Source organism: Rhododendron vialii, chromosome 13a, assembly GCF_030253575.1.
Source record: "Rhododendron vialii isolate Sample 1 chromosome 13a, ASM3025357v1".
Classification (NCBI taxonomy): domain Eukaryota; kingdom Viridiplantae; phylum Streptophyta; class Magnoliopsida; order Ericales; family Ericaceae; genus Rhododendron; species Rhododendron vialii.
This window is the reverse complement of record NC_080569.1, coordinates 5,276,425-5,290,402: the sequence shown is the minus strand read 5'-3', so window position 1 is coordinate 5,290,402 and position 13,978 is coordinate 5,276,425. Positions and strand designations below refer to the sequence as shown.

Genomic DNA, 13,978 nt, shown 5'->3' with positions numbered 1-13,978 from the left:
GGAGAGAAGGTGCTGATGCACCCAATTTATAGCGCAAGCTGAGGGATTGAGAACTTATTCTCTTACCCACTAGGGGACTCTTGTCAAATGAGTTAATGCATACAGGTTATGCAGTTATAGAAAGTAGCAGTAGGTCTGTTCCTATATGGTTTTCATCTTTAATTTGCATTGGCCCAAAATTCTTCTATCGGTATTTCTTTTATGTTGCTCTGATAGCCAGAGATGGTAAATTTGCAGTGACATTAGCAGTTGCTGGTCCTACAGATTTAATGGGTCAACATTTTTCTTGCTTCCAAGCCAAAGCATTGCCATCTTAATACTATGAGGAGAAATTTTGGGAGGTCCACTATACCATGTTTTTAACCCCACTAGTCCACTAATAATTTCAATGACAAAACTATCCTATGTAAAAGAAACAAAGGCTTTGTGCCTTTGTTTGGCAAACACAAAAAATGTATTTTTCCATTTTTTTTCGATCTTGTTGCAATCACGTAACCGCCACCTCCGCCGCTGCCGCTGCCACCACGCCAACATATAACGTTATGTGTGACAAAAAAATTTCTTTTCATTTTTTTTCCCACTACCACTCCACCTCCATCACCACCACGCCAACATATAACATTATATGTGTGACAAAAAAAATTCTTTTCTTTTTTTTTATTCTTGTTTTGAGCCGTTCTCTTTTTGAACCCACCACCTCTTAACATATAACGATATATGTGGGACAAAATTTTCTCTTTTTTTTTTACCTGTTTTGAGCTCTTCTCTTTTTGAACCTGTCACACCTTAACATACAACATTATCTGTCTCAATCTGCATTCTTATCTTATGTTTGGTATTACATCAACAAAAGTGCACATATAATCTTATATATGTCTCAATCTGTCCTTTGTACGTTGTAAAAAATGAAGATAAATCTTAGACATACAAGGTTATCTATGGATATCTAGAACGTATTTTTTGCCAATACAAGCACATATAATATTATATGTGTATATCTGAATTTTGTATCATGCCAAAAATGTACTTTGCATGTTGAAACAGTGCACATATAAACTTATATGTCACAATTTACGTTATTGTCTTATGTTTTGTAATACATTAAAAAAAGTGCACATGTAATGTTGTATGTCCCAATCTATTCTCTGTAGGTTATCAAAAACGAAGATAGATTTGAGACATATAAAGTTATCTATGTATATCTGAAATGTGTTTTATGCCAAACACAATCACACATAATATTATATGTGTATACCTACCGCAAATAAGCAAAGTGCGGACCATCCCATTTCTCTTTTTTTCCGATTGAATTTTGATGATCCGAGCTGTTCAATGTGTTCAGAACGTGATTTTAAGGGTAGCCGCATGAAATCGGCAAAAAAAATGACCGGGAAGGGCTTGATTTGAATAGTTTTTATTTGAACCGTTCAATAAAAAATAAACAAAAACTGCTCGGATGAAGCCTTTTCCGGTTTTTTTTTTTTTTTACTAATTTCTCACGGGTACCCTTAAAATCACGTTCTGAACACATTGAGCGGCTCGGATCATCGAAATTCGATCGGAAAAGGGGAGGTCCGCACTTTGCTTGGATGCGGAGGTCCGCATTAGAAGCTCTCTCTCTCTCTCTCTCTCTCTCTCTCTCTCTCTCTCTCTCTCTCTCTATATATATATATATATATATATATATATACATACTAGTGCTAGCTCGTGCCTACGGCACTACACATTCCGGTTAAAAGGGGATGGCAGTTGTGTGATTTAGGTAGAAACCATGGGCACTTAACCGGGAAGTGAGAGGATGCACTACAGCCTTTAGATTAAATGAATCTAAGCCGTTTCAACAACTTATCCCCACATTCTTCTGTTTTATAACCGGGAAGTGAGAGGATGCACTACAGCCTTTAGATTAAATGAATCTAAGTCGTTCCAACAACTTGTCCCCACACTCTTCTGTTTTATAATAGAGATATATATATCTCGAATACTTAGCTTTGGTAACAGTCGTTTTATTAACTGAGGCAAATTTATCAATAAGTTGATAAGATCCACAATCCAAAATGAAATAGTCCAAATTTCAATAAAAGTAGAAGGACCACATATACATAACATTAAAAACCCTTGAAAATGGCATGGATCGTTGCTTCCAAGGTGAAATAATCAAAGCAAAGCAAATCCAAAAGTGGACCCATGAAGACCCAAAAGTGGACGTCCAATGAATAAAACAGTTGGATGTGAACAAACTATACACTTCTGCCGGAGAAAATACAACAGAAGATGCAACATATACTTAGCATAGGTAGGTAATCATCCACTTTATCTAGCCAATGATCTGAAACCCGACACATCATGCCAAAGAAGTTAGGAGGCGAAGAAATGAGAGAGAGAGAATTTGATCGAGGTGGAGCTGGCCAAGGAGGCGAAGGATGGGAGACCATCGATCGGACCTGTTTACCGCAGTGTATTCGCCAAGGACAAGTTTCCGGCGCCGATCGTAGGCATGGACAGCTGCTGGGACATTTTCCAGTGAGGTTTTTGGACTTTTCTCCGGCAGCAAAGAGAGATAGATAGGAGGATATGCTCCAGATTTTTTTTTATGTAGGATTTCTCTCTATATGACAGATTATATAGGAGGGCATTTTTGTTTTGGTTTAATTTCTTTTTAAAAAAAAATGGACTTAAGGTCTTACTAAACTATATTAGTGGACTATAGAGATTACAAACATTAGAGATGGACTAAATGGGTTACAACTTATAAGTTCTCTATAGTTCACTCTAGACCAATTTTTTATACTAAGAACTGATGTCTTGAATTCGCGGGGATTTACTTTTGTGAGATGAAAGTTGCTGAGCAGTTGGAGAAAGACAAGTTTGTGAAGATAAATCCACCAAGGCCGTGTTTGGATCTCAGATTTGCATATGGAAATGAAAAATTGAAAGAAAATAAATCTCATCTTGGCACGTACAGCCCTTTAGTTTTCTCAGTGCAAGATGTGTTTACAGAATTAGCTCTCGATTACATAAGTTTGCTAAGATAAAACCACTGAGGCAGCTGCATTTGGATCTTAAAGTTGCATTTGGAAATGAAGCTGGACAGAAAAAAATGACACAATTTCTTCGCAATGTGTTTATATAATCTTACATTTAGTTAGTTTTTTGTTTGACGAGTTTTCTTCTTGCATAATGCGTCGTTATGTTATCTGGGTATTGAATTAAGGTGTTTGGCAGAGGCAATTTATAATTAAATGAAATTATTTTATTTTTCCTCGACAAATGCACATCCAAGCACGGTGCACGTTTTAGATCGTTGAGTACTGCTGCAAACATGTTTACGACTGGGTCCGTTCTCAAAGTTATAATCAAAAGGGCTGTTTGGTTGGTCTGGAGATGATAGTAAATACAGTATGATTATCCCACGGGCTTGGTATTCCCAAGATCAACAACAATTCTTGTTTGTAGCCACCCAGGAGCATGAAATTTGTGTGATGTCATATGGAGTTTCATAATCTAGTGCATATCGTTACTCATGAGCAATGGTGGAGCCAAAATTTCAATCCGAGGGGTGGCCGACCAAAGCAAAAAAAAAAAATCATCCGGAAAATATACTGTATTAATATAACTTTAGTCTTCTCGCATTCTGTAATATACAAGTCGATCGTTTGGAATCCAATGCAACAATAATATGCGAATTATGGTTTGGTTGTTCATTGAATAATTAAAGCATGCGTATACTCATTAGACCCTTTTTTTTTCCCTCCACAATTGCAAAAAAGTGGTTTTTACTTCTTTTTTTAAATCTTGCAAAAAAGTGGTTTTTACTTCTTTTTTTAAATCTTGAATTCAAATCTTTTACTTAGATGCAGTATGATTTCATATAAAGAAGATACAATGTAGTCAAAATAGTTTAAGAAAATAAATCGAGAGTTATAAAAAAGATGTACTAAGAGCATCCGCAATAGTAATAATCAAAATTAATAACCAAAATGTGTCACATCAACATTTGATTATCCATTTAATCCATAATCAAACATAACAACCTCTTCCTCCACATTGGTTATTTTTGCATCCCTAACCAAAAAAACTTCCACAATACACAATGCACATTTGTTCAATAGCAAACGAATTCCAATCACGCACCTGACTACACCAAATTATTCGTCTCGATGAGACGATTCCAGTGGGGTGTTTTTTAGTTATTGGGTTTTGAGTTTGGTTATTAAGCTTGGTTATTGAGTTTTGGTTATTGGTAAAAATTGTTAAGTTTGGTTATAGAATGGGTGAAATTTGGTCATCTGCTAAAAGACTTGTAACTTTGCTTATTACAATATGAGGTATTTTTTGAACATTATTGTTAAGTTTGATTATGCATACTCATTTGATTATCACAATGTGTATGCTCTAAGAGGACGTGTGGTTTTATTAGTAGATATATTACCCATCGGTTAATTGTAAAAAATTGGAACCATATTTTGCATAATATGCAATTATCTAATACTATTTGATTGGATTTTTTAGTATTTTTCATATATATATCTTACGGCCCCTAGTTTACGAGGGAAAGCCCTGCCTTGGTATATAGGGTTTTTTTTAAGGTACTTTAGCTAGCAAAACATAAAAATGATGTTATAAGAACCTCAGCAAAAAAAACTAGCTATTTTACCAAGGGCTACAGTAATGCAACAAATATGTTGAGTTACTATTCACTTGGTAAGCACATAATTATTTATAGTTTTTTAACAAAAATACACTCTCTCTCCTATTTTATTCAAGTTCTCTCTCCTCACTTTAATTATTGGAGTGCAAGCTCAAAAAATGACTAGGTAAAATAGAACCACCGCACTTTTGACTAGCAATTTTACCCAGCCTTGTTGTGAATTATTGAGCTAACGCAATCTTAAATTGTTAAATTTTCCTTGTCTCTCTTTTATTTTCTTGGTGCAACAAGAACTACGAAGGCTTGGGGGGGAGAGTAGCTGGTTTAAACCCCAAACCTTTAGCTACGTTCACGAGTCAAGGGGTCTTTGGCTCTGTTCACTTATCAATAAAAATAAATAGTCCAAATATGGTTTCAGTCAGTTTTTTACAATTAATTGATAGGTAATACTTATTTTCTTAAACTATTTTGACTACGTTGCATCCTCTTTATATGAAATCAAATCATACTGCATCTTAGATCAGCTGAAACGTAAAAGATTTGAAATAAAGATTAAAAAATAAAGAAAGAAGTAAAAACCACTTTTTTTGCAATTGTGGAGGGAAAAAGGTCTAATGAGAACATGCATGCTTTAATTATTCAATGAACAACCAAACTGATGTACTAAAAACAAATCGTGAGGTCGTAACAATCGACATATTACTTTTTAGTTAATTGGAAATAAGTGGAACCATAATTTGTGTATTTATTTTTATTATGATGTGTACTAATTATTTTGGCATTAATTTGATTGTTTGTTTTGTACGTCCTTGACCCCAAAAAACTCAAGAACGGTCCTGCCTTCGGGTCGGTCCTGCCTTCGGGTCTTGAGTCTCTCAAATCCTGCCTAAAGGGCAAGATATAAATTCCAATTATGGTCCTAAAGCGAAAAATTGAGCTAACACAATCTTAAATTGCTAAAATTCCCGGGTTTTCTTTTTATTTTCTTGGTGCAACAAGAACTACTATCGAAAATATCTTAAGGTTTGGGGGAGAGGGTGGCCAGATTGAATCCAACCACAAGAACGAGTCAACATGTCTTTGACCCAACAACATTAGGAATGCAAGGAGAAAATGAGGACACTAAGACTGCACTTAGGTGTAAGAAAAAAAGAAGTCACGAGTTCAATTACTCTTCCAATGTATTAATTCAATTATCTAACTACACTGGTTTTCGACGATAAAAAAAAATATTGATCATTAATCTAATACTAATGTGTGTATGTTGAGACATCATGTGACGACCGGTTTGTTTATCTCACTCTTATATATGCAAACAAATATAGATTCATTCAGAGTCAGACCCCAAATAAACTAAAAATAAAGTATTAAAAAAAGGGGCACTCGAATAATTACTACTGCCACTTACCGGAAAAGAAAGAATACAGCATTTTACATCCCTTGTGGTCACGCGGTCTCCTTTCACTCATGTAATCTCTCTCTCTCTCTCTCTCTCTCTCTCTCTCTCTCTCCTTCGTTCGAGCAGACAGTTCATGTGTATGTAGCATTGTAATCTCTCTGCATCCACCATTTTTACTCCTTATACATTCACGATTCCTATTCCCCTACCATTAACGGAGAGAGAGAGAGAGAATGCAGCACAAGCTGGGGCTCTGGATCTGAAATCTTTTTCACGAAGTCAAAACGAAAGGATGGGGGTCTTGGGCGAATCCTGGTGCTTCTGCAGCGGCGGAGGCAAGTCCGAGAGGATCAAAGCCGCCATTTTATCCGGCAAAGGCCCGGCCATGGCGAGAATAGCAGGCGTCGGCGCAGGAGGGATTTCCAGCACCGGATTTTTAATCCACCGGAACCTGCTGTTGACGTCGCACGTCAACCTCCCGTCGGTGGCCGCCGCCGAGGCCGTGGAGATCCGCCTGCAGAACGGCGTCGCTGCCAGCCTTTATCCGCACAGGTTAGGGTTTCGACCTTAACGCTTTGATTACTTGCTTTACATACGAATGCGTGTGTATGTGTGGACGCATGTTAGTTTTCTTTCTTGATTTTTGTTAGTATATATTACTGTTTGATTAGTTGATGTGTATTGGTTGATTTATTTATCTTTGTTATTTATAAAGCGTCAATTTTAATTACACGAATGAGGACAAGATGGACGTACTTAACAACTCGATGACCTATTTTTGGACTATTGGTTGATGCAAAAGAGAAGTTACTCCCTCGATCTGATTTTGTAGAGTCATTATCTCTTCGCCGCAGAATTATACATTAACCGAGAATTGTACAGCGTGTCGTTGCCATTTAAATTGATAGCCAATGCAGTTAGATCTGCCTAAAGGCCCTAAACTATAACCGAATATTGAACCAAAGCAATGTAACTAGGTGTGAGCCCCGTAACTCCGAATTCACATGGATGGCCACATGAGGAGCATTTGGGTGGTGTTGGGGGTTGCCGAGGTTTTTGTAGGAGGGTTCCATCTTCAGGTCACTCCCTATTTGATATTGTCGGGTCTCACCCTGTTTCAGCGCATGGAGATTATATAATTTCTAATTTATAGGTCTTAGTGCCTGAATATCAAGCAATAGCACAATCTTGACTCAACCTATAAAATTCAGCCAAATCCGGGGAGAATTCCAAAAATTATAATAGGCGGGGTAAGATTGGAGCGGCATGTTGATTGTTCTTCTGTCATTTTTCCCCTGATCATTTTCAGGATTCACATCCCACTACACATTATTGTGTTCAATTCATTGCTTGACTCGAGAGGTTGGACATATGTTATAGTACCATATTCCAGTGCGACACGTTAAAGAGGAATGTGATGACTTGCGTGAGTAACAAGCTCTACTTTTAGTATCGTCATAAAATGTTGTTTCAGGAAAAATTTTCTTTATGGTTTCGCACTGCAGGGGGATATGGGAGATTGTGAACAACGATAGGATCAACCTGTTGTAATATATTTGTGTTTCTCATTTCTCCACTAAATTGTCTCACAAAATTTTCCTGCGTTGACACCTTCGAGTGACCATGTACTTGCTAATTCAGCTATTGTTAATGGATATATTGTTTGCCGTTGTTTTGACGGTTGGGTCAGTAATTAATTTCTTATTATGATGCTATTGGAGCGCCTTACGAAAAGTTCCTACTGAATGGGGGTTATATTATTTGCAGTATATTTTAGATGAGTCAGTGATGAAAAGAAGGTTTGTCTTTGTCAATTTCCGTCTTTAGCATGTAAAATGATCAAGGCTTATGAGTTATTTCTTGGTCCGTAATTTATGCTAGTTGATTCCATTCAATGCAATCTGTGTTGCAGAGGACATATAGCTATATGTATTTTACTCAATTTACCTTTGATTACTATTGACGTGGTTTCTTGTAATATTCCTGAAAAGTTTTCGTTACGATAATTCTCGTCCATCACATTTATTGTAGCACTAAACTACATAGTTTTTCGGCTGAAAAAAAACAAAATGGAACATCTCAATGCCAACTTTTTTAGATCTGTAGTGAATAGAATTCAATTCTTAAATCTGTTGAATGATACAGAGATATTGAGTATTTTTAGTAGTGAAGTTATCCCTTTCAGCCTTTCATGGAACCTGACATCCTCAGGGAAATAAATGAAATGTGTGAGTAAATGAAAAAATAGAAATCTACTTCTAAATCACCCAGTTGTTTTCTGTCCCCGCCATTGCTGTATGCTTTGGCAGGACTTGAATTACTCTAATATTACATTATCAAGGTTTGTGCCATTTTCAAACTCTGGTCTGGAATTTAGTCCTAAGCTGCTAGATGGATCTTAGAAGTTTAGGGGCCAAATGACTATCGTGTTTATATTTTCCCAAATTTATTTTGCCAGGTGGATCTCAATGCTTTGAGGGAAAAAGACAAAGAAAAAAGAAAAAAAAATTTAGTCCTCTGCCGCAAGGTTGACCTTGATTTTAGGCAGAATGGGTGATGTGGTTGTATTTTCCCACCATTCATTGCAATTAGCTGGTACTTGTGTTCTAAATAATTTTCTCATTTCTTTCATCTTGATTGCAGGTTTTTCGTCACCAGTTCTGTTCTTGATCTTACAATAGTGGGTGTGGATGCCAAGGATGCAGACTCAAATGCTCAGGGGCAGCAACCCCACTACTTGAAAACCTGCTCTAAACCAAATCTTGAACTTGGTAGTGCAGTTTATCTTTTGGGCTACACGAAAAAAAACGAGTTGACAGTTGGTGAAGGAAAAGTCGTTATAGCCACTGACAATCTCATAAAGCTGTCCACTGACTCTGTAACTTGGAGCCCTGGTTCTGCTGGCTTTGATGTGCAAGGCAATCTTTCATTTATGGTCTGTGATCCCATGAAGCTAGCAACATCTCCACACACAAAATCTTCTTCGACTTCATCATCTTCATCTTCATCTGTGAAGAAGGATCTTCCTATGCAATTTGGTATACCCATTCCCATCATCTGTGATTGGTTAGCCCAGCATTGGGAGGGTAACCTTGATGAACTCAACAAACCTAAGTTGCCACTCGTCAGGTTGATGTCGGCTGGCCGGAAGTGCGATTCCTTCACAATGAAGAGGGTCTTCAAGTCAACAGATCCTGAAAACAATGGAACACCATCGCCATCCATTGCAATGTTGAAAACAAACGATAAGCCGGGACCAAGCTGCTCTGCTGCGGCAAACACATTTGACGATGAAACCCTAACTGCTGATCCGCGTGCTGCAAGCCATGTGCAGGGGATTCCAAAACCACAAATTTATGAATCGCGAAAATTGACCTCTGTCCCGACAAGGATGAAGGAAAATAGCCAAATCCAACTCTTAGATATTAGTTTTCCTCCGAAGGTTGCCAAAACTCCAGTGTTGCAGCAACCTGCCAAGAGGCTGCTTGCCCCTTACTCTGACGAAAATACCCTCAAGGAAGTTCCTCTGCAGCAGCCATTGAGAGAAGAAAGATTTAGTGACAGAAGACAGATAGGTCCAATGGCAGATGCTGACATGGCCTCAACTGGTTCTGTAAACGGGGGCCATAGTGAGGTCCTGTCCAGTTCATCCCCAATAGAGGTGTCGGAGATGCAGAATGGGTATTATAGCAGTGAGGGAGAAACTACAATGTATTCAGCAGAAACAGCTGAAAGTCGTAATTATACGAGTCCAATGGAGGGAAAGTTTCAGCAAGTAGGGAGGAGTCAGAGCTGTGTGAGTTACAACAGATGGGGAGCTGTTCAAAGAAATCCTGTGGTTCGAAAGGAGGTGCTAGAAACACGAAGGAGTTTTATGCAAGGAAGACAGATATATTCGCAAGGGGCGACTTCTCAGAGAAGTAATGACTTTTTCAGCCCAACCCTCTCCTCCATCATGAAAAAGCGGAACAATTCAGAGCAGCCAAAGCTGCCAAACAGGCCCCGGCCGAGTGTGGTCCATTCATCTCCGAGATGGATGTTCTAACTACAGGGACACCATTAGTTTTTACATTTCGGTTGAATGCGGACTCATTTAGTTCCTATTTGCCCATACTGTATCTAATTTATTGCGATTATATGTGCAGAACAATGCCAAAGATATATAAAAATTCCACAGGGTGGTTGTTTATGATCAGATTAAATGCTCCTTCCTCTTCCCACAACTTGTTCTGCTCTTTTTCTTAGTGGTCTGAACTTGACATTTCTCTTAATTGCTGGATTCCAGATTCCAGCGATCTGTTGTCCATCTCGGAAAGAAACTGACAACGTGCCCAAAACTTGGGAGGTAGAAGCGTCTACGATCTACAATCAAGGTGAGTTTCCAGCAAAACACCTTACAGTTGCCGTCTGGTAGTAATATAGTAGAGAAAGAGTGAAAAGGGGCATGAACTGTATGCCACGAAGAACGTGGCCCTTAGAAAATTGAATTATTCCATTTGGCCGGATGCAACAGTCTCACACTGCTATATGATTTTCACAGCTTGATTCATTTCCTATAGTTTTGTTTGGCTAATAGCTGCATTTTTGTTTAACATTTCCCCGTACTACTACAAGATGGAATGAAAGATGGTATTATACCCAGACCTGATAGGAAACCAAAAGGAGAATTACGAATTTTGAACCTAAAAAATCCCAGTCCCACTGGATGTGAGAAACCGAGACATTGCTTTCTGGTCTTTTTATATTTTTGCTTCATGGGCTTAGCTTTCTACCACCTTTAAGTCCAGGACTCCAGGCCCAAGAGTGGGCCTTGACCCCTACCAGTCTCCTTGTGGATTTGGTTGATTCGAAAAGTTGTTTACCACGAAGTGATGTGTACTATGTAGAGACCAAAGTTGACAGAGTCAGATCCCGTACAGTATGGGGTATCCTCCAGTTCGGCCTTTTTTGGGCTCTTTCTGGACCTGCAACAATGATTGAAATCGTTCACTTTTTAGAGCCTCGAGACAAACGACCACACCAAATATCACGTTGAAGTTTCTGATACCCTGTGTTTCACACGTTTTCTTATTTTATACAACATTAATGCATTTTGAAATGGTATTTAACGATATCCGATCAACGTAATTTTTGGCATGGTCGTTGGTCTCGACGAGCTCTAAAACGTGAACGGTTTCGATCATTGTTGTGGATCCGGAAAAGGCCGAACCAAACTGGACGGGTCTAGAGGGTAACCCATACTGGAGACTCCAAAGCTGACATGATGCTCCAAGAGGAATCATTGGGATGAGAAATTTTTCAATGGGCCGGGTGAGTACCACGCGGTGCCTGCTCGGCGCATCTGGCCGTTCATTTTGGATTTGGACGGTTTAGATTTGGAGAGAGAAAAAGAAAAGAGAGTGGTAGGGTGAGAGGAGAGAAAGAGAGTTTCAATTTAGGTCGTTCAATACACTTTTGGACAGTCCGGATAGGCTGCTCAGCACCACGTGGTACTCTGAAAAAAAATTTCCATTAGCCGAGAGGTGAGAGATACGAAAGCAGCTCACAGCGTATTTGATCGACAGATGCCATCACGTCATTTTCCCGTACTATTATTGCATGTACGAACGGACAGCAATGGGGAAATTGCTACTTCACTTTCGTATAGGTGAGGTTGGTCGGTTCAAAAAAACGAACGGGGGTAGTTGCAAGGATGAGATAAGAGGATCTAAGTAGCGGCGACCGCCACGACAAAAATTTTAAAAAATACAATTATAATATGTAAAAAAAAAAATTTATGCCCAACTTATATAGTCTCACCACCACTAAATTTTTTTAGTATATATTTTGCCACTGCTAGGGTAAAATCCTGGTTCCGTCCTTGAGTGGTTGGTTGTTTGTTTGTGATACTGCATTACCATTTTAGGTTTTTTGCGATTGGCTTGGAACCAAGTCTTGTAAGTGTAGCAAAAAATTTCCCTGTTTTTGTTTATTTTTTATAATACTACCTTTTAACTCGGTTGTCTAAACTAGCTTCCGCGAATCTCCACTAATCCTGGGAGACCTAATCTCACCACCAATTGAGGAGAACCTAATTAAAATTAGAGCAAAATTTTGTATGAGTTGACCCAAAAGAGTTTATAGCACTTTAGAGGTTTTGAATTAAAAATCTTAGTTTGAAGCAAACCCCCAAGTCTAGGTGTTCACCATCGGAGAGCAGATCCCGTCCAGTTTTGGACCCTTTGTGGGCAACGATCGGAGCCGTTCACTTTTTTGAACTTGCCGAGAACATTCGACAAGTAGAAAATCAAGTCGATCCGATACCATCTTATATGATTTCGAAATATATTAAGTTTGTCAAAAAAAAAAGTGTGCAACACTGGATTACAACCCAACACAATTATACGAGGCTTAGGCTCCATTCCGGAAACGGAAAAAAACCTTTATTTTTTAAGAAGGTAATTTCAAGCTCAAAAATTATGGACTTATTAAAATTTAAAAATATGCAATATGGATCTTGTTTAAAAGATCTCATTGAGATCTTTTATACGATGCAAAAAAAATTGAAAAATTATTTTTCATTTATATTATTTTTGAATTAGAAAATGTGAAATAAACTGCTTATTTTTTTAGAAGGTTTCTGGAACGGAGTATTATTGCATTTCGAAAATCATACAGTATCAAATAATATCGGATCAACGTGATTTTCGACGTGCTTAATGTTCTAGGCGAGTTCTAAAATGTGAACGGGCTCCGATCATTTCCTGGGCCCAAAATTGGATCAGACTGGATAGGATACCGGACGGGATCTGTTTTTAGTTCCTCACCACCGAACCCAGCCTACCCACCCTTGGTGGCAATTATTATTATGATCGTATCGAAACGGTTGGACACCAATTCCAAATATATTTGCTGTCCCATTAATAGATGGCTCAGCAACGAACAGATAAAGGAATTAATTAGCCGGGCAGCTTAGTAGTAGTACTAGTTATTATTAGGAAATTGAATTCTACACTCCATTTTTTGACATCTACACTCCTTTTTTTGTCTTCTAGCAAAAAAATTATATACACTTTCAACACTAAAATCCAAAAAAAAGAGTGTAGATGTCAAAAAAGGAAGTGTAGAATTCAATTTCCTATTATTACTATTATATATATATTAGTATGTATACTACTAGGGGTGGCGCCGTAATACTATTATTATTTTTCATTTTTGTTAGGCCATGGCCCAAGCCTAACCATTTTCCTAGCTGAAGTTTAGGTCAGGTATACAAATTCAATCATTGTGGATTAGGTAAAAAATGTGCGCAAATACTTTTGTTTTTCGCAATATAGTAGTATTCGACAGTATAAAAATTGAAATTTTTTATGCACAAAAACTTGAAAATATCTAGGCATAAAAGCAAATGCAACACGTATAGTGGTCCAATCACTTTTTATTTATTAAGATTGTGACAACGTGATAAAAAAGAATGAAAAAAAAGAAAAGAAAAACCAAATCACTCTTTTTCTTACCAAATCTCTTCCAACTTTTTGGTAACGCTAGTAATTACCATGTTCTCTATAATATAGCACTTGATTAAAAAAAAAAATCACTACACATCCCCTCTTTCTCTCTCATTCTTCATTCAACTTGATCAAATATCGATAACTGTACGGACAAAACATATTGGTGCTAAGAAGAATGAGAAAATATAGAGTTTCAAATTATATGTCGTCTATTTATTTTTTCCTTGTAGTACAAATGTGTTTTACTTGACGAGTCCTTAAAAATCAATACAATTCCAATTATTAGTGTGAACTAGAGAAGGGTCTACAATGACCCAAATTTGAAAAAATGGTAAGATTCATGGAAGTGTTGGACGGCTCAAATTCACAGTGATATAAATCTGAGCGGTCGTCCATTAATGTCCGGTGCACACTTTCATGGATAATATTTATGTATAG

At 37.7% G+C, this 13,978-nt stretch overlaps 1 protein-coding gene across 2 annotated transcripts; it reads left to right on the top strand.

The window, feature by feature from the left end:
- Positions 1-6,104: 6,104 nt before the first annotated feature.
- On the top strand, positions 6,105-10,492 carry LOC131313674 (uncharacterized). 2 transcript variants are annotated; one of them, XR_009196269.1, is made up of 3 exons: positions 6,105-6,602; positions 8,694-10,228; positions 10,336-10,492. XR_009196269.1 is itself a non-coding variant. In XM_058342116.1 (2 exons), the coding sequence occupies exons 1-2, from the start codon at positions 6,343-6,345 to the stop codon at positions 10,093-10,095; spliced, it is 1,662 nt and encodes a 553-aa protein (XP_058198099.1). In that variant the 5' UTR covers positions 6,105-6,342; the 3' UTR covers positions 10,096-10,245. The 2 variants fall into 2 exon arrangements, 1 of the variants encoding a protein (XP_058198099.1); XM_058342116.1 differs by lacking the exon at positions 10,336-10,492 and having other exon boundaries at positions 8,694-10,245.
- The last annotated feature ends 3,486 nt before the right edge of the window (positions 10,493-13,978 follow it).

Bases quoted from the DNA above. Each gene is read 5' to 3' on its own strand.
- LOC131313674 (XM_058342116.1), top strand. From the start codon at position 6,343: ATGGGGGTCTTGGGCGAATCCTGGTGCTTCTGCAGCGGCGGAGGCAAG. The intron at 6,603-8,693 runs GTTAGGGTTTCG...TCTTGATTGCAG, and splicing joins GCCAGCCTTTATCCGCACAG to GTTTTTCGTCACCAGTTCTG.